This window comes from Tachysurus vachellii, chromosome 16, assembly GCF_030014155.1.
Source record: "Tachysurus vachellii isolate PV-2020 chromosome 16, HZAU_Pvac_v1, whole genome shotgun sequence".
NCBI lineage: Eukaryota > Metazoa > Chordata > Actinopteri > Siluriformes > Bagridae > Tachysurus > Tachysurus vachellii.
This window is the reverse complement of record NC_083475.1, coordinates 6,046,668-6,074,110: the sequence shown is the minus strand read 5'-3', so window position 1 is coordinate 6,074,110 and position 27,443 is coordinate 6,046,668. Positions and strand designations below refer to the sequence as shown.

The following is a 27,443-nucleotide window of genomic DNA, read 5'->3' as shown; positions in this document are numbered from 1 at the left end:
GGTGGATGTCTATATGACCTCAAGGATGACCAACCTGATGAGACCAGGAGTATTCAGTGACATAGTGAGGAGCCTTTATTTAACCTTCCTTGTATTTTCCCCTCTTTGTTTTTAATAGTTTTTAGTTAACACAGGAATCTGTACTGTATACAGTATTTACTAAACACAGTGTGTTCTCAGTGTCAGTCCCCATGCACTTTATACCAAATGACCTCATGTATAGATGGAGTGATTCTAAAGCTGCTCATCTCTCTTATCGCAGGAGCAGTACCAGTTTCTTTACAAAGCGATATTAAGCTTGGTAAGCAGCAAGGAAGACGAGCAAACGCTTCTTTCCACCGAGAACAACGGCAACATCCCGGCTGGTTCAGCAAACATCACAGAAAGTCTTGAGTCTCTTATGTAATTTAAATGAGTCATATGTTTGGAAATGATATAAAGAGATCATTTAACTTTGTTTACATGAAGGTAGAGTGTAGCCCTTTGGCTTTACGCCCCGGTACAGGACGTGATTTGATCTTTAATCGTGCCTTTTTGTAAACGGTGTAACTTTATAAAGCGATTTGATATGTTATTGTTGGGACTAATGCCAAAATTTCTACTCTTTTCAGAATGTTGACTGCCGCACTGCTAGTGATGTCTATTTAGTCGAGTAAAAATGTAATATTTATAAGTAAAAAGAGTTCCGCAGATTTTATAGACGAATGTAGCTTAAGTACGTTATCACACAAAGGAACATTACAGATATATGACTACACACTGATCACATCAACAGACCAAACCCTATTTGTATAAAAATATATATCTATTTTACTACTTTTGTTTGACATAAGAGTTTAACCATTTTTTTTTTAGGTGTATGTATATACAGTTCAGTGACAGTGCTGTTTTATTCCATGTCTGAGTTTCATTTCTTTGATGCATGAACTTTATGTAGATGTAAAGCAACGATTAATGTCTGTGAACGATGCCTGTAAGTCTGGTACTGAGTTTATGTGTCTAACTGCTGATTAAGTGACTATGCTGTGTATTTCTTTCAAAGAGACAGGAAGCAAACACTACAACCTCTAAACTTGGCACTCGCCCGTACTGTGTAAGCATCTCAGTGTAACTGTCGCATCTTAACACGTGAATAGGAGACGGAAGACGACGCAGTATTAACAGACATTCCACTTTCCCCTCGGAGTAAAACTGAGGTGCACGTGTTCGGTTCGGATTCTGCTGGGGGTTTGTTGATTTAGTCGGTTTTATATAAAAGATGACTTACCCAAGCTGTTCGGCTCGGTGTCCTTATTATGCACTATTCGGTTGCTATGCAGCTGCCCTACATGTGGATGATGTGACTATGCTCCTAGTGTGTTGTAAAATCATACATCTGTTTCACCAAGTGGACACGTTAACATTTTATTAATCATTTTTCAACATAAATAAACCGGTTTAGACTGGCCACTTCCACTGGTTTGCTGGGGCGTCTTCGATCAGTGGTTCCCATGGTTTCCAGTCGGCCATCTTTCTGGATAAAGCCAGCTCTGACTCTGCCTACAAAATAAAACACACATACTGCTTGACACTGCAACTTCTCAATGTTGAAACATTCTCATCTTAGTCATGATGCCGCTATTTGGAGTCATTTTATACACGCTACATGACCAAAAGTATGTGCACCCCTTGTCCATCACACCCATCCTTGTTTGTTTTCCAAACACACACAGTTGTATAGAAATTTCCCTATACTGAACACCTTTGGGATGAACTGAACCTCCTCACTCTTACAACACCATCAGTGTCTGATCTCACTAAAGGTCTTGTAGCTGAATGATCACTAATCCCCTCAGCCACAATCCAACACCTAGTGGAAAAGCTTCCCGGTAGAAAAGCAAACACGGGGAATAAATCTGGATTAAAAATTTGCTTCTGGGTGTAATGGTCAGGTCTGTACACAAGTCTGGATATTTAGTGTATGTATATCGATACAATGGAGAGAAAACCCTGCTTGCTATCAACAGTTTTACTAATCTACTTAATGTTGTTGCTACTGTATTTTGGTATCCTGAGAGAAAAACTATATTTTATATATATATATATATATATATATATATACAGTTGAGGCCAAAATTATTAGCCCCCTTATGAAATTAGACAAAACTCTTGATTTCTCCATGGAAATGACCATTAACAACAAGTGTTTTATAGTGTGTTTGTTTCCAAAATAACAAAGACAAAATCTCCACTAAGTTTGATTAGGATATTTAATTGAAATAGTGAGTTGAAACAAGAAAGGGCAAAAATGAAACGTCCAAAATTATTAGCCCCCGGTCATTAATAGTCAATAGTGAACCCTTTCTGAGCCACAACTGACAACAACCTCTTAGAGTAGTTCTTTACTAGGTTGGCACAGGTTTCCTGAGGGATTTTAGCCCATTCTTCCATTGCAAATTGCTCCAGCTGGTCCAAATTACGTGGTTTCCGAGCATGGACATTCACTTTGAGCACTCGCCACAGATTCTCAATAGGATTGAGGTCTGGGCTCTGTGCGGGCCACTCCAGGACCTTTGTTTTGGTATCCTTCAGGAACTGTTGGACCAATTTCGATGTATGCTTTGGGTCATTGTCTTGTTGGAAGACCCAGCGACGACCTAAGGCTAGACTACGAGCAGATTTCTGCATATTATCCCTCAAAATGTCAACACAATTTTCTTTTTTCATGATGCCATGCACCCGAACAAGGCTCCCTGTGCCTGAAGCTGCAAAACAGCCCCACAGCATGATGCTCCCACCACCATGTTTAACTGTGGGAACTGTGTTCTTAGGGTTGAAGGCCTCACCCTTTCTTCGCCAAACATAAGCAACATCCATGTGCCCAAACAGTTCCAGTTTAGTCTCATCAGACCAAAGCACAGACTCCCAAAACTCATCTTTACCTTTCAAATGTTCACGGGCAAACCTCAGTCTAGCTGTGATGTGCCGCTGTTTGAGTAAAGGGGTTCTTCTGGGACGATGGCCCTGAAGCCCACCACGATGAAGAGCCCTCACAACTGTGTTCCTTGAAACATCAACTCCAGAAGAGGCCAGGTCAGCAACAATCATCTTGGCAGATGTCTGGGGCATCTTGCTGATATCTCTGACTATTTTCCTCTCCAGGGTTCTTGAAATCTTGCGCTTACGACCACGCCCAGGTTTGTTTCTTACAGAATTTGTCTCCTTGTACTTGGCAATGATGCAACGTACGGCGGTTCTAGACACTGTGAAAAGTTTGGAAATGGCAGTATAGCCTTCCCCCTTATCATGAGCCTCCACTATCTTCTTTCTGAGCTCAAGACTGATTTCCTTTGTCTTTGGCATGGTGAGTAAAAGTAGTCTCTCCCAATAATGTGTTCAAGTGCCCTGTTCCTTGGAGTCCTTTAATGCTGATTGAATGCCCAGGTGTTGTTAGGAAGCCAATTGACTGCACAGGTGTGGTTTGAAAGCTGATTGATTAATTAGGTGTGTTTTGAAAGCTGGTTGATTAATTGGGTGTGTTTTGAAAGCAAATATTCACAAGGGGCTAATATTTTTGACCACCCCATTTTCACTATATTTGATTATAAAGCAAGCCTAAAAATGTATTTTATATTCCAAAATGTACCAAAAGCTACTAAATAGCACTGGGGAATGTTTGATTATATCAAGTTTTATCAATGCTGCAAACATTGGAAAGATCTTTAGGAAAATGTTCCCAAATTCCTGGGGGGCTAATAATTTTGGCCTCAACTGTATATACACATACATACATACACACACATCAGAGATGTGTTTACTTTTTAATGACTGTCAGTGAAATACAGTGATGATGATTTTCAGAAATTTGACAGAAAATAGCTATTTTATAATATATACACACATTTTTTATTAAATAAAATATATAAAAATATAATTGAGATAATTCTTAATGACACGTACAAAATATGTTTGTTTCAGTAGAAATAAGATGTAGTTATTAGCTGATGCTGATTTTGGTTTTCTTTGGTAGTTTATACAGAATGATGACGATGAGCCTTATACTCATACTTATACTGACAGAGACGATCGGTGCGGTCACATCGTTATATCTGGATAATATGTTACGGATCTTCTGTGCTGCTCATTTTGAGAGTTTTCTGTGCAGTGTGCAACTGCAGTGTGTAGGAGTTCAAACTAAATTGTTGCCTTCAGAGCACAGTAATTACTGCTGGGTTTGACAAACAGAACCATTTTAAATGTTCTGCTGCCTTATTATTATTATTATTATTATTATTTTTTGGCTTTGTTCGGTATCAGTGCATCGGCTTTGTACTCACTTGTGCGATGACCTCTTCGATCTGACCACAGTTGATCTTTTTCTCCAGTTTCTGCAAATCAGGTTCCTTTAAAGAACATCATGCAGTGAGAATCAAAGACAGTACGGTTCATGCGACTGTTTGTGTTCATGTTTTATCTCGACATCGGGGAACTGTAACGATTCGGAATGAAGCCTGCATTTAACGGTAACGTCTGATGTGAAGCTGTTTGTAGCCTTTCTTATCCATCACATCACATTATATCCAGTCTATCAGGCACTTTATGCTGTTCTGATGAGAGGGGTTCTTACCGATTTGACATGGTTGAGTCGCTCGTTTACAAGCTGCTCGGTGTACTTCCTGTAGGCGGCATCCTGAGGCATGGCTTGGACGCAACCCAGAATCTTGGAGTACAAAATTCTCAGACGCTTGGGGCAGAGAAATGGCAAATTCTATGAGATTTCGTTCATCAGACAGGGTTTTTTTTTTAGTTAGTTAGTCTTTTGCATTAATGTACACCCACTCGGAAGCACAAGTAAAAGCTTGGGTGAACAATTGAAAAAATAAACTGGATAGCGTTCGATAAAGCACAAAAACACAGAATATAAAATCCGAAGAAATGACAGCGTTATATTTACTAACGTGGATAAGGTGCAAGCCTATAGTTAGTTTCCAACTGAGAAACACTGTTTAATAAAAGACTTCCTCATCCTGAGTCTTCCTCGCCCTTGTAATTACACGGCTTCCCTGACAACAAGCATTAAGACAGATGAATAAAAAGCATGGACTCTACCTCATGTGGGTTCAGGGAAACAGCAAGGCCCACCAAGCCTGTGGTCTGGGGGAAAAAAGAAAAAGAAATAAACAACTAATTAATTATTATATTAAATATAAATCACAAAAAGGCTACACAGTGACTTCTCAGCCTTTTTGTAAAGGCGAGTACAAAAAGGCTGAGAAGGCACTTTAAAATCTTGTCTTTTTTGAAGTAGATCTTTAGGCACTGAAACAGGTATTTAGCCAAAATGCTTGAAGGTTTTTTATTTTATTTTATTTATTTATTTATTTAAGTTTGAAGACTGTAGGTTTCCATGAATTATTAATGCACCAGGTTCAAGTCGAAAGGTGATGCTGCCCCCTTGTGGTCACAATTCTGATGAGCTACAGATCATTCGTAACCGAATAATAAACACACCAATAACTTGTTTAATTCAGCAAAATCTAAAGGTCAGACATCTATTAAAGCTACAATGTGGAAGACGTTAGAATTTATTTCACTCTGGTAGTCCATCAATCCTAAATCCTTCTTCCTAAAAAGATACTGGAGTCTCACACAAGGCTCCTACTTGCTTTGCTGTGAATAAAACTGAGCGCTGCAGCACCTCAGGAACATTATATAATCATTTATGGTCCTCACTTTCAGCATTTTTTATTAAAAAAAACCCAATACATTGCAAGGTTCATCTTTTATTTAATTCTGAGGTTATTAGTAATGTTTTTCTTTAAACACTCCGATTCCTAATCACATTCTTCAGTTACATAACACTTGTGCACAAATATAACAAACAATACAATATATTCACCCATTAGGGTACTATAAGAGAAAAGCAGTCTGCCAGCACACACACACACACACACACACACACACACACACACACACACACATTTCCTTCAGGCCAATAAACTCTATACAGACATGTCCATCTTACAAATCTCTTTGGAGTCCATAAAGACTCATTCATTCCTCTGAACTGTAACTCATCTGCATTTTAAATTCATCACTTTCGAATCTGTAACTCTTGCACATTCTGAACTGTTACATGTGACATACTGTGCATCACATTGTAGAAGCTCTTCTGATAATTCTATTAATTTTTAAAACTTGAACTTATTTAAAGGTGGTGTGCATGATGTTTGAAAGCCAATGTTGACATTTGAAATCACCAAAACAAACACGCCCCTAACCCAAATGGGTGTCACCCCTGTTTTGATAGCTCCACCCCACACATGCATACGTAACCCAGGCAACAATTATATTTTATATTATTATATTTTTATCAATAAATGAACTCAATGAGTAATACTATGGTAATACAAATGTGTTTTTGTAGTACTGTGTGTTGTACCGTGAAAGGTTTAGCTCCGTTTCACACGGAAGACGACGTTCAACACCTAGAACCCGAGGCAGAGGTAACGGCAGGTATCCGCCATGTCAATGTTTCAATCGCAGCATATTGACAAGACGCACCCCTTTATGCTCATTGGCTACTCGTTTGTTTTGTTTGTCACTTTCATGATCAGTATACATGATCAATGAAGTCTGGTATTAACTGTATAACTGTGTACATGATCAATGAAGTCTGGTATTAACTGTATAACTGTGTACATGATCAATGAAGTCTGGTATTAACTGTATAACTGTGTACATGATCAGTGAAGTCACACATTAACTGTATAACTGTGTACATGATCAGTGAAGTCACATTAACTGTATAACTGTGTACATGATCAGTGAAGTCACATTAACTGTATAACTGTGTACATGATCAGTGAAGTCTGGTATTAACTGTATATCTGTGTACATGAACAGTGAAGTCACATTAACTGTATATCTGTGTACATGAACAGTGAAGTCACATTAACTGTATAACTGTGTACATGATCAGTGAAGTCACACATTAACTGTATAACTGTGTACATGATCAGTGAAGTCACACATTAACTGTATAACTGTGTACATGATCAGTGAAGTCTGGTATTAACTGTATATCTGTGTACATGATCAGTGAAGTCACATTAACTGTATATCTGTGTACATGATCAGTGAAGTCACATTAACTGTACAGTATAACTGTGTACATGATCAGTGAAGTCACATTAACTGTATAACTGTGTACATGATCAGTGAAGTCACATTAACTGTATAACTGTGTACATGATCAGTGAAGTCACATTAACTGTATAACTGTGTACATGATCAGTGAAGTCACATTAACTGTACAGTATAACTGTGTACATGATCAGTGAAGTCACATTAACTGTATAACTGTGTACATGATCAGTGAAGTCACATTAACTGTATAACTGTGTACATGATCAGTGAAGTCACATTAACTGTATAACTGTGTACATGATCAGTGAAGTCACATTAACTGTATAACTGTGTACATGATCAGTGAAGTCACATTAACTGTATAACTGTGTACATGATCAGTGAAGTCACATTAACTGTATATCTGTGTACATGATCAGTGAAGTCACACATTAACTGTATAACTGTGTACATGATCAGTGAAGTCACATTAACTGTATAACTGTGTACATGATCAGTGAAGTCACATTAACTGTACAGTATAACTGTGTACATGATCAGTGAAGTCACATTAACTGTATAACTGTGTACATGATCAGTGAAGTCACACATTAACTGTATAACTGTGTACATGATCAGTGAAGTCACATTAACTGTATAACTGTGTACATGATCAGTGAAGTCACATTAACTGTATAACTGTGTACATGATCAGTGAAGTCACATTAACTGTATAACTGTGTACATGATCAGTGAAGTCACATTAACTGTATAACTGTGTACATGATCAATGAAGTCACATTAACTGTATATCTGTGTACATGATCAGTGAAGTCACATTAACTGTATAACTGTGTACATGATCAGTGAAGTCACACATTAACTGTATAACTGTGTACATGATCAGTGAAGTCACATTAACTGTATAACTGTGTACATGATCAGTGAAGTCACACATTAACTGTATAACTGTGTACATTTTATTTACACCTACCTATTTATGCCCCTTGTACAAGCTAATATTTGTTTATTAAGGTTAAACTACTGTACGTTATATTACACTACAGCTCTGTTATTTATCTAATAGTACGCCCAAATATCCTGCTCCCTGTACAAAAGCTACACCCACAATTCCACATTAAGACACGTTACACAGATTATTAAATGACCTCCACACGTACCTTCTTTATCACACCAGCCATAGCTGCTACCCGTTTACCTTATTTTCCGTCGCTGGAAGATGACGTCAGAAGCGCGCGTCAGAAGCGCGTCTATATCTCAATTTAAATATTTTTCATTTAGTTTTTAATAAATTCAGAAATCTGTGTTCAGTTTGTTCATTTCACAGATCTCTCTCTCTCTCTCTCTCTCTCTCTCTCTCTATATATATATATATATATATATATATATATATATATATATATATATATATATATATATATATATATATATATAAAATCTAAATGTAAATTTATGATGTAAAATACCTGACTTTCAACAGGAACATCTGGGTTACTCAGGACAGTATAATCTCCTGCAGTATAAATACATACAGTGTGAATCATGGAGTGTAATCAGATTAATAAAGAAAGCCGTCCTGTAACTGTAGGTATTTATTTATTTATTTACTCTCTGTCTCTTTCTCTCACCCTTCAGTCATGCAAGATACCTTGGAGTAATATAATATTTTTACCCATTAATTAACTGAGAGTCAAACATGACAATGCCCCTGTGCACAATGCACCTGAGCTCTATGAAGAGGTGGTGTAATGAGTGTAATATCACTAATGCTTCTGTATCTGAATAAGAGGAAAACCTTCCCACCTCAAACCTTCCTTTACCATATCTCATGTAACTGCTACTATAACACGGTGTTCATTCTAGTATTACTGCACGCAATATTGTCTGAACATACAGTATTTAGACTGGTCGGTGCTATTTATGTTTACTGTCTCTTGTGTATTGTCTTTTTTGTATTGTCTTGTAATTTTTTGTCTGTACTGTCTTTTGTCCTGCCCTGTCTTGTTTTTCTTGTCCTGCACTGTTTAAACCAGGATACACAGATGCACTTTATGTATCTAGGACTAACTTACTAAGTCCTTATAGCCCTGTCTTTGTGTTATGTAGCACCATGATCCTGGAGAAACGTTGTCTCATTTCACTGTGTACTGCAACAGCTACAGTATATATATGTTTGAAATGACAATAAAAGCTTCTTGAATTGACTTGACTTGACTTGAGAAGAGTGGAGAACATTATTACAGCAAACACAAGGGGAATGTGACGTTCAGGTGTCCACATACGTTTTTGCTAATAGAAGCTCTCATAAATATTCTTCACTAAAGACTCCATTAACACTTACAACATAGAAGAATTGACTGCAACAATATTTCTCGGCCTGCTGATCATTCCTATTTCTACAGACGGTGTAAGTTGTAGCATAGACAAAGAATAAATATTAATTGTGGGACCATATATAATTAGCCACACTGTATATAGAAGCTGAAATGCTTTTATGTAAGATTCACAATTTTCATCCTGACATTATATTAAAATGTAATAATATTCATTGTATTCGTTTCTTAAAATAAAGTGAGCAAATACTTCACATGACGTCTGCGGTTCGGTACTAGGGTCGTTTTTTTGGATCAGTTAAATCTTGCTCTTGGTCTGGGCACAGTCTGTTGCTGGAATAGAGGTCAAGTCTAAATATAAACTGCATGAATTGTATCATAACATGTTTCATAGCCTATCCTGTTACACTACACCGTAGAGGAGGAATAAAGACGGATTTCATACCAACAGCATTTAGAGCTGATGTTTGTTTACATGTGAGGTTGTTTCTTGTTAAAATGGCAGAGCAACTGGATGAAGAAGAAGAACAAATAATTGATTTTGCCATCCAGAGAAGTCTTCAGGACAGTGGTTTACCCCTCTGTACAAAATGGAGGTGTGTCAAATAAAGATTTTTCTGCTTCTTAATTCTATCAAATGCCTAAAATCTTTTACATGTTTTAAACTAACCACTCCACTGCATTATGATTATTATTATTATTATTATTATTATTATTATTTGCTTAATCTCTCAAGTACAATGGAAACATCGAGCAACGACAATCAGATGATTTTAGCAGCTATAGACCAAGGTACAGCCAAATCCCATTATCTCTATAGTATACACAATATGTTCGTTATACAGCTGATGAATTTTAATGTAAAAAAAAAAAGCTTTGGTTTTGTAGACAATGAACCTACAAAGAGATCTCTAAAAAATATTGATTTAATTGGACATCACTTGTTCATCTATTTATCTGCTCCAGGTGACATGGCCACTTTGAAAGCACTTCATGGGCAAAGAAAAGCCTTCACAGAGACGGACAGGAGAGGTTGGCTTCCCTTTCACAGAGCCTCGGTTCAGCCAAACGCAGAGATCCTGGAAACTGTTTTACTCGGTGAGCGGAGATTACAGTAATATTGAAGATTACAGTCGTCCCACACATGTACTGACCCTCATCCATTTATATGAGAGTTGTCTAAGGACTATAACCTTCACATGATACTTTATGTGATTATACAGGGTGACAGACAACAGCACCATCTTACAGGAGCTCTCACCTCAAAAGAAAAAAGATAGACTAGATACTGTTTTCTTAATTATTGATGTCAATGTACAGGATTTCTCTACAAAATATTTGTTCAAAGTTAATATTAATACAGTATGCAACAGTTCAGCATTACATCTTTTAAATCAGATGCTTCATACAGGCACCAGAAATTTGCTTTCTTTCCTTCTTTCTTTTTTCTTTCTTTCTTTTTTAATTTTATGCAAAAAATCATTTTAAGACGCTACTTTGTGATGACTCTTAATTAAAAAAAACTATTGCATGAGTCTATCATGAACACACGGCTTATAGTATACACTCAATGACCAGATTATTAGGAACCCCAATCTAAAACTGTTGCAAAGAGTGATTAATTGAGTTGCTCTACATTTCCGTCAGTTTTAACAAGTCAGTCCATTTTTCACTGCCCTCTATCATTAACATCTCACAGAACTACTTTTTACTTTGTAGGGTTTTTTTGTTTTGTTTTGTTTTTGTTTTTTTTGTCCCCAATACATTTTTTGCACATAGTGTAAAATCTAAAGACAGTCATCTGTGAACATTGCAGCAGATCTACAGTTTCTGAAACACTCAAACCAGCCATTAACAAAGAGTCCACTCTTTCCATCAGTCTGAAGTTCTATCATAATATTAACTGACACTCTTGACTCTTGACACTGAGCTGCTGCTTCATGATAGAACTATCAGATCAATGTATGAAAGAACAGATGTAGATGGGTTCCTAATAAATTGGTCAGTGAGTGTATGCTCTTCGCTGGTCCATCAGAGTCAGAGCTGTAGGTTCACGTGTGTCGAGGACATTTTTGACACTTCACTCACACTGAAACGGTAAACAGTATTAGTGACAGCTGCAGTTAGATTCATTTTCCATTCTAATGAAACAGAAATCTTTGAACACAGTCATGAATTAAAACTGGTTTGGTCTGGCTCATACTTTTAATTTACCTGAGTATGATAAGAATTCCTCTTCCTGGAACACTGACTTGTTTTTCCTTAGCAGATATGTATTATTCCTCAGTAGTCTGAGGTGTATGTGTATTCAGCTCACATCAATATTTCATAGTCCCACATATGGTAAAGAAGCCAAAGTGTTTCTGCACATGCAGATCCATTTTTGTCTTCCATAGATATACAATTCTATAAACAGTTGTCTTTATTTACATCATCCACGTTTGAAGAAAGATTAAATTCTTGTACCACATTAGCACATTGTACAGTACCAGACTGTATTCAAGCGAACACTTACAATATATAAGACAGTAGCGTAGGGATTTCACATGAGTGGGAGAAAAGGTAAAAAAATTTTAATTTTATAGCACAGAGCAAAAAAAAATCCTGTTGGACGTGTTTGGTCTTTAGGATCTTATTAGAGCGCTCCTTGTAATTTACTTGCATTAATGTCTTGTTATTTTAAAGTTGTTGGTAATTCCAAAGGGTGCTTTAAAGGCAGTTTTAAAATGAGTTTTATTCTAATAATTGTTTGTAAATATACCCCCAGTGTTGTGTATGATTTTACTGCAGGTTGTTCAGTGTGATATTCTCTGTATAATGACTACACATTCAAAAAAGTACTGTTTGTTTATAATGATATAATGTATAATGTAATATAAATAATATCACATTGAATTCCTATAGGGGGGGCACGGTGGCTTAGTGGTTAGCACGTTCGCCTCACACCTCCAGGGTTGGGGGTTCGATTCCCGCCTCCACCTTGTGTGTGTGGAGTTTGCATGTTCTCTCCGTGCCTCTGGGGTTTCCTCCGGGTACTCCGGTTTCCTCCCCCGGTCCAAAGACATGCATGGTAGGTTGATTGGCATCTCTGGAAAATTGTCTCTAGTGTATGAGTGTGTGAGTGAATGAGTGTGTGTGTGTGTGCCCTGCGATAGGTTGGCACTCCGTCCAGGGTGTATCCTGCCTTGATGCCCGATGACGCCTGAGATAGGCACAGGCTCCCCGTGACCCGAGGTAGTTCGGATAAGCGGTAGAAAATGAATGAATGAATGAATTCCTATACAGAGCTGAACAGGAAGCAGGATGGATCCCATTGGTTTAAATGGTGTAGAAGAGCTGCTACGGGATATTAATATCTCGTCCTATAAGACAGATCCTATAGGGATGTTATAGGAATTCCAAAATATGATACAAATTCTCATATGTGTCTTGTACAAGTTTCTTATTGGCATCTGTTAATTTTTTGTGACAAGGGAACACCAGTAAATAAGATGCTTTATCTGCTAAATGTGTGATGGAAAGAAGATGGAATGAAAAGCTACTTGTTTTAGTGCAGAGGTGAATCTACAGGAATCAGATACATGACTTTTGTTTGAACAGCGTTGCATGAGTTGAGCATGGAGGAGGTTACAGCTGACGGGGAGACGGCGCTGACTCTTGCAACTCAGGCTGGACTTTTGGAGAATGTGAAGATGCTGCTGCAGCATGGCGCATCCCCACACAACACCAACAGCAAGAATGAGTCCCCACTTCAACTAGGTAAATAAAAGTTTATGATAAATGTATATAAATATACCATGAGTCTCTGAGACTTGGCTTGGTATTGTGTGTAGCAACAAACATAGTGTTAATAAAAAAAAAGATTATTATTTTATATCCACGAGTCTTCAGGTCTAGTTTGTCCTTCTACAGCGGTCAAGGTTAACTCCTATGACATGGTGCTGGAACTGATATTAGGTGGTGCATTTGTGGAGCAAGTGTGTCTGAAAAAGTGGACGGCCACACACGAGGCAGCCAAAGTGGGCTGTGCTGATATCCTGATGTTGCTACTGAGGCACGGTGGGAAGGTTACAGCTCGAGATGGCCACGGAGTCACACCACTGGGAATCGCTGCTGAGTATGGCCACGCTGACATATTAGAAATCCTCATTGAAAATGGTAAGATGGAGCATAAATGTTTAGAACTAAGTGTCTGAAGTGAAAGGAACAAAAAAAAAAAAAAACATTTTCTTAGTTTTCTTAACCCAAAACAAAGGCCAAGATCAAAGTAAACAAGTACTTATTTGAGTATGCTCAGTTGAGTATTTTTTACCATGGCAATACAATCATGGTTTCAAAATCATGCAAAAAAAAAAAAAAAATCACTAACTAGCCTGTATATTGATTCAATAATGTGATGACTAGTATATCTGTCATGCACCATTCTATCCTGGATTTATTAAGGCATGTCTGAACAACCAGACTCGGCTGTCATGCTTTTGTTCTCCACCAGGGGGTGATGTTACTGCACAGGCTACCAATGGAGACACAGTGTTATATGATGCAACAGGATCAGGAAACCTGGATTGCATCCTTCTTCTCCTTCGACATGGTGCAAATCCCAACGTGCCTAGTTTCGCCTTTCAGCTTCCTATACACCGTGCTGCATATGAAGGCCATTATCTGTGAGTCTATTGCACAGAATATCTCACAATCATCTCTGAACAGTCAGGGCTGCCATGGTTACTGTTATTATAGCAATTTGGACAGTTTGGACTGGGGGTTGGTCCAAACATAGTCTAAGATCTTGTTTTATAGCATGTAATCAGGAGCAACTTCCAAAAAACTTGGGTCACAAAAAGAAAGTATCTATGATGTACAGTACAGAACCATTTACAGAGGGCAATTGGAATGGATAATGGGTTAACAAACAGAATTCAGAAATGTGTGAAGAAATAGACAAATGTGCCTCTCCTTTCCAGTGCCAGGTTTCAGGTGTTTTGGTTTATATTTTTGAGTAGTTAGGCTGTAGTTTTGGCGAAAATTGGCAACCCTGTTTACATTCATCTTTTCGTTCCCGCTCTAATAGATTTGTGCAAACCATCAAAACGGTATTTATGATTAGATAAAGATGTATTTTACTTTACTGAAATGAAACACCAGGTCAGGTTAGTCATGAGGAATACATTTTATTTTGTATTTTAGCAAGAATTTAATTAAATTGTAAAGAATTTAGACCCAAACCCCATTACATTAAAACCACTGACAGGTGAAGTGAATCACAATGATTCTTTAGTTATAATGGCACATGTTTAGGGGTGGAATAAATTAGGGAGCAAGCAAACAGCAAGATCTTGAAGTTGTTGTGTTGGAATCAGGAGAAGTGAATGACTCAACAAAAGCCAAATTGTGTACACAGTTTGCTGTGGTTAGTACCAAACAAAACTGGCCCAAGGAAGAACAACCAGTAAGCACCCAAGCACATGACCATTGATGGTGGGCCAGAGCTGTTTTTGTGGCAATAGGGGAATCAATATTGGGGATTTACAGTATCTCACAGATGTGAGTACACCCCTCAGTATACCACAATGTAAAGTAGTGAGTGTACAGCTTGTATAACAGTGTAAATTTGCTGTCCCCTTCAAATAACTCAACACATAACTATTAATGCCACAAAAGTGAGTACATCCCTAAGTGAAAATGTCCAAATTGGACCCAAATTGTCAATATTTTGTGTGGCCACCATTATTTTCCAACACTGCCTTAACCCTGTTGGGCATGGAGTTCATCAGAGCGTCACAGGTTGCCACTGGAGTCCACTTCCACGACGACATCACAGAGCTGGTGGATGTTAGAGACCTTGCACTCATTCACCTTCTGTTTAAGGATGCCCCACAGATGCTCAATAGGGTTTAGGTCTGGAGACATGCTTGGCCAGTCCATCACCTTTACCCTCTGCTTCTTTAGCAAGGCAGTGGTTGTCTTGGGGGTGTGTTTTTGGTTGTTATCATGTTGGAATACTGCCCTGTGGCCCAGTCTGCAAAGGTAGGGGATCATGCTCTGCTTCAGTATGTCTCAGTACATGTTGGCATTCATGGTTCACGTAATAAACTATAGCTCCCCAGTGCTGGCAACACTCATGCAGCCCCAGAACATGACACTCCCACCACCATGATTGACTGTAGGCAAGACACTCTTGTCTTTGTACACCTCACCAGTCATGCAGACCAATTTGATGCAGTGTGTGGCAAATTCTTTTTTTCAGATCCTCAGAGAGTTCTTTGCCATGAGGTGCCATGTTGAACTTCCAGTGTCCAATATGAAAGTGTGAGAGCGATAACACCAAATGTAACACACCTATGTACTACCCATTTATACCTTAGACCTTGTAACACCAACGAGTCACATGACACCGGGGAGAGAAAATGGCTAATTAGGCCCAATTTGGACATTTTCACTTAGGGATGTACTCACTTTTGTGGCCAGTGGTTTAGACATTAATGGCTGGGTGTTGAGTTATTTTCAGAGAACAGAAAATTTACACTGTTATGCAAATTTAACACTCACTACTTTACATTGGAGCAAAGTGTCATTTCTTCAGTGTTGTCACATGAAAACAATATTTACAAACATGTGAGAGGTGTACTCACTTCTGTGAGATACTGTAATGTTGTTGCAGACAAACACAACGATTGCACATAATTATCAGTATTTACCAAAATGTAGACACAACTGGAGAAACTATAACTATTCACTATTCAATAAAAGCAAACATTAATTGTTTTTCATTAATGTGCTGCAACATTATTAAAAACTGATATACCTATCGAAAAAGACATGCATGTTATTCATATCTCAGCATCCTTTAATAGAATCTATCTCTTTATTTCAACAGAGCTCTGAAAACATTGATCCCCATCACAACGAAGAAGGCCATACGCGAGTCTGGGATGAGTCCGGTGCACTCGGCTGCAGACGGAGGCCATGCTATCTGCCTGAATTATCTTATAGAAAAGGGCTTTGATGTCAACTCTCTTCTTGGTGACCACATTTCTAGCAACTACAGTGACATGAGGAAGACAGCGCTGTATTTTGCGGTGTGCAACGGTGATGTCACGTGTGCTGAAATGCTGCTGGAGGCCGGGGCAAAGCCTGATCTGGACCCTCTGTTGTGCCTCCTCGTTGCTGTGAGGGCAAGCCACTATGAGCTTGTGCGGCTGTTGCTGGCCCACGGTGCGAACGTGAACTGCTTCTTCACAGCTATCAGCAATACAATGTTCCCTACAGCTCTACAGTACTGTCTCCATGATGAAATAATGTTTCGTTTATTACTTAACAACGGCTATCATGTTGAAAGCTGCTTTCAGTGTGAGCACAATTTTTGTATTCAGACAGAGAGCTACACAACAACCGATGACACATGCAGTTACTTCAACAAAGTGACGGTGAGCTCAGGTTCTGCTCCAACTACGGATGTCCATATTTTGGATTTGTCTACAGCTGCAATTAGAAAGTAACACCATTATTATGTGGTATAAATATAGTTTTAAACACAAACACAGTCTTTTTATGGACCAATTTAAGTCAATCTTGATCTGACTGTAAAAGTTGATTAGTCAACATTGTGTTAGGAATTCCAGTCCAAAAAAACCCCAAACAAATATAGGTTATATGGCTTTAACAGAAAAACAGTGTCATTTGGATCTCATGCTAGGGATCAGTGAAGAGAGCAGCTTCTCAGAAACTGTTGTCATAGCCTATAGCAAGGGTCTATCACATTGACACAGTTTGCAACTCCATAAAAACACAGGTTTGGCATATCTACTGTACAATCGCTCCAGAACATTCATAGGAATCGCAGTACAGTTCCAGCTCTACACTGCTTAAATATAAACCAGAACACTTTACAAATAATAGCAGTAACTGGCTCATCTAATATGCTAACATGTTCTGTTTCTGTTAGTTTTGTGATTTCATCAGTGTGAGGTGGCTGAAGCACCTGGCAGGATGGCTTGTACGTATTCTCCTGGACTATGTGGTACACGTTCCCATCTGCCCCAAACTTCAGAAGATCTTGCAGATGCAAAATGAGTGGCCTGAGATCTGTGACATTCTCAGTAAGCTATACTGCAATGTGTGTATTCCTTTAGCTTAACACTGTTCAGTGATTATGTGATAAACGTCTGTCCCTTCTTGTCATGAATTTAGGAAACCCACGGCATCTGAAACACCTGTGCAGGCTTGTTATAAGGAAGAGGATAAGCCTGAGAAGACTAAACAACCCCAGATTTATGAGTGAGTTTCCTTTCCCTCCTGCGCTGAAGAACTATCTGATCTACAAGGAGTATAACTTGTATGGACAAATGGAAATTTGAAGTGGTATATGAGATGAATGATGGTAGAATGTATGATATTAGCTGCTTTCTGCTACTGCTGTTTTCTACTTCTTTTAAGTCATGTATTAAAAACAAAAATTGGTTAAAGTTGAACGGTGCTGGTTCAATTTTTTGTAATATTACAATTCAAAGGTTTGTACACACCTAGGATAAAGGTATACTCTAGGGGTATACTCTAGATATACTCTAAAGAGCATCAGTAAAAGTCAGTAAAACACCTCCACAACACGATGCTACCAACCCCATGCTTCACAGCTACAGTAGGATTGTTTTCTTCAGATTAAAAGCCTCACATGTTTTCCTTCATGCACAGTGCTATCATTATCATGAAACAGGTTTTGTTTCATCTGAAGAGAGAACAGAAAACATCTATAAAACAGGCTGGTGATCACCTGCAAACTTATTAATGCTCGCCTTATATTTAGGATTACATTCCAAATATAACAGATGGCCAGAATCTTCTAAAAAGTCGTATCTGAAATTATCCAGACTGTTTAAAGATTCAGTCAAACTGCAGTAGGTACTTTTGTCCCAATGGAACACTGAAGTGAATTAAAGCGGAAATATAGCTGTGTCTAATCAGTAGCTATAAACGATCACCGATGTGAACAAAGTAAAAGCCCTAATCGATTTTCTAATAGAACTATACAGCAACATGAATTGTGTGGAGTTGAGAAAAACTGAAATTGAATATTTTTAGCCAACATGTAAACTTTTGGCCTCAACTCTATAAAGAGTTATGACATATCGTCGCTGTCGGGCGGAAACCTCGTATGTCCAAATTTGGTCAATTTCATATTTTTTCACATATCGATGCTATTGGTCAGTCCCCACGTGGGTCTGTTATTTTTACAAGTTATTAACCAATCTAAAGTCTTGAAAATAGCTTGAGCGCAAATCTCATAACTCCATTGGACACTTCAACTGTCCACCTCTTCCTCACTCCGCGGGAGAGCTTCACGGCATATTTCTCCTCAAGAAGAGTCGCAACGAATCAACACGTCTTCTGAGGTAAATGTCTTCAAAACACTGAGCTCAAAGAAAAAAAATCTTGACCCCCGCTAGTTCTGGTGCTCGTCTGAGGACAGGAATTTAGCGCAAGACAATCCACTGTAACTCGGACTAAACCCTGTGCACTGCAGATAAGGTACGGCGTTTTTTTAATTTCCTGAAAAATAACGGTTTTGGAGATACGAGGATTCAGTCTGACAGCGACGATATATTTTGTTCATACAATTTTTGTTTGTTTATCTTAATATACAAGCATTAATGAATATCAGTATTAAACAATATTACACAAATAACAGTTTAGACACAACACCAGAGCAGTTCGAGTTCACTTCATTCCTAAACACTGCTGTTATCTGACCAACAACATTCCATTTCGGTACAGCTGAAAGAAGTTGGCAAAACCAGTTGTCATGAAGTTTTCATCATTTCATCATTCTTAAAAGAAAAATATAATATTGCAGCAAAATATTATTAATCAGAAGCACAGACATGTGAAGAACTGAGTATACTATGTGGTAAAGTTAACTTTTCTGTGGTGTTCAGGTCAATCTAACCCATTTTATATTTTTACTAAAAGCATTTTGCAAATAAACCTCGTTTCTTTTTTTTTTTTTTAGATTTAAGTCCTCAAGGTCTTTATTATAGTATATTTTCTCACACAAATTACAACTTTATCACAAAGAAGGCGACACATTCATTGTTAACACTGTTAACACATATTATCTATATTGTTTGGGATTGAGATAAAGACAACGTGTTTAAAGGACATTTATGTATTTTTTTTTTTTTTATTTCTGTATAATGTCCCAAATTAATTTGACCTGAACGGAACAAAGGGTCCAAAAAGTAACAAAGGGTCCAAAGAGTAAACATAACCCAGGGGTTAAGGGATGTGGAATTTGTGATGTAATGTAATGTAAACTGGCCTCATAGATATAGTCAAACATAAACACAGGTAAACATTTACACATGTTTAATGTGGTAAATATTTACTGCATGACATATGTACATGCTATAACATGAGGTGCTCAGTGCTTATTTCTACACTCTTTCCTCATTACAGAGTTGGGCTTATTTTGGGAATGAACAATGCTATGAGGATCGGCTGACAAGCCTCAGTACAGCTAGTGACTGAGCTCACATTCTTTTTGCGTATCTTTCTGGTTGACTTCCACCTCCAAAAATAGCTACAGCATCACAGACCAGGGCTTTGTTATGCACCCCTCTGATCGAGTTCTTAAAGCTCCGCCACAGTGCCTTCTTATATCAGTCATGCTCAATCTAGTGATCGCTAACACTACAGTCTAAACTGAACGGACAGGTTCACACTGTGCTATTCACCACACATAAGGCCATGAGCACCTTTGGCTACCGCCGGGAGCTGAGCAAGTACGAGGAATTGGATGAAGATGAGCTGCTTGCCTCACTGACAGCTGAAGAGCTCAAGGAACTGGAGAAGGAGCTGGCTGATATTGAGCCAGATGATGAAGTCCCTATTGGACTAAGGCAGAGAGACCAGACAGTTAAAACCCCAACCGGTACATTTAGCCGAGAGGCTCTTTTAAAGTACTGGGAGAAAGAGACACAACAGATTCTTGAAAATGAAAGTTTTGGGTCTTCAAACCCCCAGGTCAGTAACCATTCAGAACAATTATATGAGTTGTAATCATTTGTTTAATAGGTTGTATTTCATGTGTAGTACTATCCTGCCAAAAGGAATGTTTTGTTTATTACATTTATAACAGAAGATTCTAGAATAAACTCAATTTTCTAACTAAAAGCTGAATAATGTAACACTATGATAGGTACACTGTGATGTTATAATCCTTCCTAAAGCAAACAGAAACAGAAAATTCAATATAACTGCTAAGCCCAGGCCTTCAATTTTGTGTTCTAGTTTTGCTGTGGATTCCAGGCTGGTAAAAAAAATGATGAAAAAGTGAATATGACAGTAAGCACCAGCGAGGAATCAGAAGAGGAGGTAGAAGCTGAGGATGAGAAGGAAAATGTTTGTGTAGATAGTGATGATGATGATGATCATGAAAATAATGAAGAGAAGAGTGAACTAGAGGAGCCAGTTACTGAGGAAGAGGAGGAGTGGGAGGAGGAGAATGATGAGGAGGAAGAGGAAAATGAGGAAGAAAAAGAAGAGGAGGAAGAAGAGGAAGAAAAAGTGATACGGAAGCAGGAAAATAACCCCCAAAAGGAAAGTGTTCTGGAGAAATGTTTTCCTCTGCAAAATACATATAATGGCCACTCAAGCATCAAGCTAGAAGAACCTGTGAGGAGAAATTCACCACAAGAGTCAAACCAGTTGTCAGGAAACCCCACTGTCCTGGATGAAGCTCTTGAAAAGATCTTGTGTGATGACCCTGGCACTACTGAAGTCAACCTCAACAATATTGATAACATCTCCCAGGAAAACTTGATCCGCTTTGCAGAAGCCCTCAGCTCCAACACGCAGGTGCGGGCTTTTAGTCTGGCGAACACACGCGCTGATGACCCAGTAGCATTTGCAATTGCCAAGATGCTGAAGGAGAACGGTCACATTACTAACATAAACATTGAGTCTAACTACATCACAGGAAAGGGTATCCTAGCACTGGTGCAGGTGCTTACTCACAATAACACGCTAACAGAGTTACGCTTCCACAACCAGCGCCACATCTGTGGAGGTCAGGTAGAGATGGAGATGGTGAAACTGTTGAGAGAAAACACCACCCTGCTCAAGCTTGGCTACCAGTTTGACCTGGCCGGCCCTCGAATGAGCATGACTAGCATTCTCACACGCAATCAGGATCTTCAAAGGCAGAAGAGAATGCAAGAACTGCGTCAGCAGCAAGGAGGTGTTTTGACTCCTATTAACCCACGCACAAGTGTGCTTCAGAAGAGCACACCAACTTCTTCCCCATATGGGTCTCCTCGGAGTTCACCATGGTCCTCTCCGAAGCTGCCACGTAATGATGCGATAAAACGTCATCCTCAGCCAGGCCTTCCACCACCTCCACCACCACCTCCTCCTCCACCACCTCCTCCTCCTCCACCACCTCCTCCCAAACCCCAGAGCATCACTGAGAAAAGAGATCCAACCAGAAAGATCGCAGAAGTAATAAAACTTCAAGAAGCAAGTGCCAAAAAGCAGCAAGACCAGAGCAAAGGCAAGTGTAAGTCTAAAAAAGGGAAGAAAGGGGTTTCCACTAAAAATGGGACTGAAAACATCCTTAAGGAGCTGAAAAATGCACTGAGGCCCATCACAGACAGAGACAGTTCCAGACCCTCTACGCCAATGCGGTCGGCTCATGACGAACTCATGGCCTCTATCCGAGCAAGCAGCATCAATTCGCTCAAACGGGTGAGTATAAAGCAAAATTAGTATATTACAGAAAAAATTTGCATACACACAATAATCTTAAGGAAAGAGAAAATCAAGAAAAAAGGAAGTTGATCAACCACTGTAGCATTCCAGTGGTGTGTGATCATTTTTTCATACTTCTTTGCACCTACACATTACAGTATATGTGCAAGATAAATATTTCATTCAGGCTTTATATACCACAGCTCATTATATCGACATGTTCTAGAAGGTGCTAGAACATACACAGGAAACAACTAAACTATACTGGTGCTGGATATATCTATGTCCTGAGATAGCAGGATGGTGACCCCCAGTAATACCACTCATTTACCACTCACAGCTAGTATAAATAGACTCTATTTACTTTGTCTTGCACTGATAAGTCAAATAGCTTTCAGCGCTGGGCAACACGATGCCTAGGCCAAATAAACAAGCCTTATCTTTCCTATTCATAGGGAATATTGTTCAATTTGACATCTATTCAAAATCAAAACAAATAAATCTTTCTACATGAACTATATTATTCAGTGAATGGCTTTTCATTTTTATTTGTACTCACACTACATTATATACATTGTACAATGCTCCTAAAACACGCTAAATAAAAGACTGACCTATAATGACCTGTACTTTTTCTTAAACAGGTGGAAGTTCCTGAATATCTTCGGTAATATGGTGAAAGAAAGGATAGTCATTGCCACACTATGTACTGCCACATTATGTATAAGGATCCTTTCGACAGCACTATGCACTACGTTTCCAGATTCCTTAAAGAGTATAAACAAATGTACAACTTGTCACAATCCTACTGACTGTAACAACCAGAAGTGCGTACTGGGCCGTGTTCAGGATTAAGATTATTATAAGATTAAGACAGGTGCTTCAATATTCATTGGATCTGTATTAGGCAAGGCAAGGCAAGTATATTTGTATAGCACATTTCATACACAGAGGTCATTCAAAGTGCTTTACATAGAAATTAGAAAACAGTTTATAAGAGAGAAAAAAAATGTAAAAATAAGAGACACACGATAAAATCATAATAAAAACAAAGAACAATTAAAGAAAATAAATGTGATTTCAATAAAAACAGTTTAAAATATTTTAAAAAGAATAAAACAGGAGTAAAAGTGATTTGGATAAAAAGTGCAGTCAGTGTGAAGCAGCACAGTGCTCATTTAGTAAATACAGAGTTAAACAGATGTGTTTTTAATCTTGATTTAAAAGTGTCTACTGTTGAAGCACATCTGATCTCTTATGGAAGCTGATTCCAGCTATAGGTGGCATAATAACTAAATGCTGACGCACTTTGTTTTGAGTGAACCCTTGGTATCTCTAACTGACCTGATCCTAATGATCTGAGTAATCTGCTTGGTTTATATTCAATTAGCATATCTGTAATGTATTTCGGTCCTAAGCCAGGAAGTGATTTATAAACGAGTAACAATACTTTAAAATCTATTCTAAATGTAACTGGAAGCCAGTGTAAGGAGGACCAGTGTGAGGACTGGAGTGATGTGCTCAGATTTTTTTTATTATTAATTGCAAGGTCCCTAGTTTGGTCCTGATTTGATCAAGGTTTTGAATGTTCTCTTGATGTCTGCATGGGTTATCTAGTTTTCTTCTGAAAAACATACCAGTAGGTAATTTGATTGTGCTAAATTGCCCCATGTATGAACAAGAGTGTGAAAGTGTGCATGTGAGACTGAGATCCCATCCAGGGTTTATTCCTGTCTCACACCAAGGACAGACTCTGGATCCAATGTGACCTTAAAGTGCTGCTAGAAGACGAAGGATGAATAAATGAATGAATGAATAAAGAACATGTCTAGAACATCAGCTTTGAATTTCTATTATGGAGAACGTTTTGCTGATATGTCATTTGATGAATGAAAAATGAATGAACCAGAAAAGGTTCTTTTGGTTTCCTCAGTTTGGTTTTCCATAAGTGAAGATGGTGACAATAGAAATATGAACAGAAAGAGAAGCATTTAAGCTAAAAGTCATTAAGAAAGCTTCATTTTTGAGTCATGAACTCTCACGGATCATCGCGTATGACTTTTCACTACACTTTGCTCTATGAGGACGTCTAGTTCATAGACATCCTATAAATTGGGTTATGATTATTTTTAGATTTAAATATTATTGGATAAGGGAATGAATAGAAAACTATAAATAGCTGCAGTTTCTTCATATTTTGACACAAATAACAGTATTGCACTGTATTGCATGAAAGTGTTTTATATACACTGATTAAAAACAAACTAGTTCCTAAATGTAATTTATATTTCTGTGTTGATTTAATCTTAATTTTTTTAGGTTATTATCTGTATAAATGTAAATATTTGCTTTGATGTGGAAAATTAAACCTTTACCTTTATTTATTATCTGTCAGTTTACTTCGTTTCCCCTCTCTTCTTGGTTTTTACAGTAATATCTGGTTGTTTCAGAGTAAATTCTTTGTCTACGAATGAAAAGCATTTTCATTTGAATATTGTTCTAAATGTCAACTGGCCCAAAGGAGATTAGCCTTCCATGACTAAAATTATACCACAAATGACTGCTAAAATTAACAGTATCACAGTAACACAGTAAATCCAGTCCATGTGCATGTTGTGTGTGTTTTGGAAAGCTTCCCTGGGTTTAAATCCATTCCACAGCTGTTCATGGCACCCAGTGAAGTGTTTCAGAGGTAACTTCAACATCAATCAGCTGTGTTCATCTCCTGAGGCCAGACAAGAACTTCCTCAATAACATGAAACCTGAAGCTTTTGTTGAATCAAATCTTCTGTTCAGAGAAAATGTACAGTTTTAACCTGCAGGTTTATGTCAGGACTACAAAACAAATATCTTTCTTAAAAGACTACAGGCTTTAGCAGTTCAAAACAAGTGGTAAAGGTCAAAGGAATCAAGCGGTCAAAACGCTTAACTGACTAACAAGCTAATCAATCTGATCTATATGCTAAATCCCTCTTGCAGCTAATGGTAATATAGGTAGCACATGCTACAAAGATGGTACTGTATATAATATACATACAAATTTAACTAAACAACTACAAAACTTATCTCCCTTGAGATATTGTATGGCAGTCTGGAAAAACCATCAGTAGCTTCCCCGCTACCCTGTGAGGTATAAGTGCTACACAAAATGGATTGATGGACGTAATTCTGACTCAACTGAAACACTCCAATTATTCATTATTCTGACACAACTGCTGTTTCACTTCATTTCATAATAGTACACCACTTTAACAGTGGATTCAGATGTATTCCGACCCCTTAAGTTTTTCTACAAACAATAATCCTTAATTTCAAAGCAAAATTTTTGCTGCCAACTGGTAACTGCCAGTTAGATCCTGCCTTTAACTGCCAGTTAAAAATTTTAGACGGATTTGCTAGATTTAGATTTGTTTAATTATATCACGGACAGAAAAAATCAGTGGTTGAACCCTGTTATTTGCTGATTTGCCAGAATTCAGCATGAGCATTATCTAACAATCAAGATTTCTACATATATATCTATCAAAAGATACAATGACAGTAAAGGTAGTTTACATAATTATGCACCATTACTTGAGTGTGTGTCATCTATTAAAATCAGGGTCTGTTGGTGATTGGTAGACTGAAGACTGGGCTGACCTCCAGCATGTCGTACTGAATCATCTCAGAAGTATGCAGTGTTCAGCATGATCCTGATCCTCCAGGAGCTGCACTACACATGTTACTGTTCTCCTACATCTATATGAGGACTTGTTAATGAGCTGGAACCAATGTTTTAATGCTTAATTAAAATATTTAGACAGAGAGAAAATAATCATATAAAATCTGAACCATGTGAAGGCCAAGCTGCAAAACTACATGGCCAAAATTATGTGGATGTCTGACCATCACACTCATTCACCCATTCCATAATAAGGAGATATTTTATATATTTTTCAGAGCAGGAAGCGCAGCATGATACTGAACCCGAGGCTAACTGGGACATATAGTGAGAGTTCAGTTACACTGGAACTGTGCCACGATTCCCATAAACATAAAGACAACTTATACTTTGTCAGGAAGTAAAATATCCTGTATGTGTGTTTTAGGTTTTAGATTATGACATCATTACTTTCCATAACGTGTAGAAAGAATGTTAGGGGACCAAGAAGAGGCAAGATGCATTAGTGTGTATTAATTACACTAAAATAATGCTATACTTGGTGTGCATCACACTGGTGCATCTGTGACCAGGACAAGTCTTTGTATTGTATTGAGAGCCATAGTATCCAGGAGAACTTCAGCATACCACAACAAAGGACCAACTATATCCAACACGAGTAACTATCAACACAATATCTGAAAGGGATGTCTGGGGAAGTTAATAACCTGAATTGTATCCAAAAAAAAAAAAAAAAAAAACATAAAATCACAGCTGCCCAATTCACTGCAGAATTGAATGCGCACCCATGGCTCTCCTGTTTCCACCAAACCTGTTCATCGGGAGCTCGGCAGGGTCAATATTCATGGTCGGGCTGCTATAACGAAACCTTTGTTAACCAAACCTTTGGTCAATCTGTGGGTTTGAAAGATGCCAACAGAGGAAATCTTAGGCTGTGATGATTACTCTCTGATGAGTCAACATTCACTTTTTCACATCTGGGAAAGTTCTGGTATAAAGAAGCTCCAAAGAAACTCACCACCTGGACTGCTGAGTGCACGGAGTAAAGCACTGGGGTGGATCAGTGATGGTTTAGGGTGCAAGATCAGTCCCTCGTGCTAGATGTGCGTGTCGCTGCCAAAGACTTGCGAACCATTCTGGAGGATCAAGTGCAGACAGTGGAATTGCTCAAACACTGTACCCAGAAGGTGGTGCCATGTATCTGGATGATAATGCACCAAAACCCAAGGAATGCACACTTGATGAACATCTCCTACGGCCTGCTCAGTCACCAGAGTTAAATATTACTGAGCCACTTTAGAGAAGCACACGTGTCAGGAAACTTATTTCTCCACTATAAAGTAGTGACCCAGCTACTGTTCAGCAAGAGGAATGGATAAAAATGGCTCTGGCCACTGTGCAGGAATTCCATGTGTCTTTCTCAAGATATATTGAGATCATATTGGCTGCAAGAGAAACTACTAATAAATGCTTATAGTGTAAAAAAAAAAGGTGTTTCTGTTTTATTGTCCAAACCCTGTGTATATAAACCTTGGAAATGCTAAGAAAAGATTTCACCATGCTCTTACGGATATGTGACA

At 38.2% G+C, this 27,443-nt stretch overlaps 4 protein-coding genes across 7 annotated transcripts in view; 3 read left to right on the top strand and 1 right to left on the bottom strand.

Annotated features, from left to right (window-relative positions):
* ptprz1b (protein tyrosine phosphatase receptor type Z1b) overlaps window positions 1-1,271 on the top strand; it is a 37,590-nt gene extending 36,319 nt beyond the window's left edge. For all 4 annotated transcript variants that reach the window (XM_060889926.1, XM_060889924.1, XM_060889925.1 and 1 more), the window contains 2 exons: window positions 1-64; window positions 263-1,271. The exon at window positions 1-64 is cut by the window's left edge and continues 72 nt beyond it. In XM_060889926.1, the coding sequence (XP_060745909.1) occupies window positions 1-64; window positions 263-406 (208 nt within the window). In that variant the 3' untranslated portion in view covers window positions 407-1,271. The remainder of the gene's footprint in view (window positions 65-262) is intronic.
* A 119-nt stretch (window positions 1,272-1,390) lies between these two features.
* Window positions 1,391-8,350, bottom strand: ndufa5 (NADH:ubiquinone oxidoreductase subunit A5). Its single transcript, XM_060889927.1, has 5 exons — window positions 8,289-8,350; window positions 5,089-5,133; window positions 4,607-4,723; window positions 4,317-4,382; window positions 1,391-1,539 (listed from the first exon to the last, which is right to left on the bottom strand). Exons 1-5 carry the CDS (start codon window positions 8,307-8,309, stop codon window positions 1,438-1,440), a joined length of 351 nt encoding a protein of 116 aa, XP_060745910.1. The 5' UTR covers window positions 8,310-8,350; the 3' UTR covers window positions 1,391-1,437.
* A 1,519-nt stretch (window positions 8,351-9,869) lies between these two features.
* asb15b (ankyrin repeat and SOCS box containing 15b) lies at window positions 9,870-17,822 on the top strand. Its single transcript, XM_060889725.1, has 9 exons — window positions 9,870-10,057; window positions 10,198-10,253; window positions 10,428-10,559; window positions 13,062-13,220; window positions 13,374-13,619; window positions 13,954-14,125; window positions 16,336-16,885; window positions 17,404-17,557; window positions 17,649-17,822. The coding sequence occupies exons 1-9, from the start codon at window positions 9,960-9,962 to the stop codon at window positions 17,813-17,815; spliced, it is 1,734 nt and encodes a 577-aa protein (XP_060745708.1). The 5' UTR covers window positions 9,870-9,959; the 3' UTR covers window positions 17,816-17,822.
* Window positions 17,823-20,088: 2,266 nt separating this feature from the next.
* lmod2b (leiomodin 2 (cardiac) b) lies at window positions 20,089-24,457 on the top strand. The gene is made up of 3 exons (XM_060890093.1): window positions 20,089-20,477; window positions 20,745-22,199; window positions 22,847-24,457. The coding sequence occupies exons 1-3, from the start codon at window positions 20,202-20,204 to the stop codon at window positions 22,871-22,873; spliced, it is 1,758 nt and encodes a 585-aa protein (XP_060746076.1). The 5' UTR covers window positions 20,089-20,201; the 3' UTR covers window positions 22,874-24,457.
* The last annotated feature ends 2,986 nt before the right edge of the window (window positions 24,458-27,443 follow it).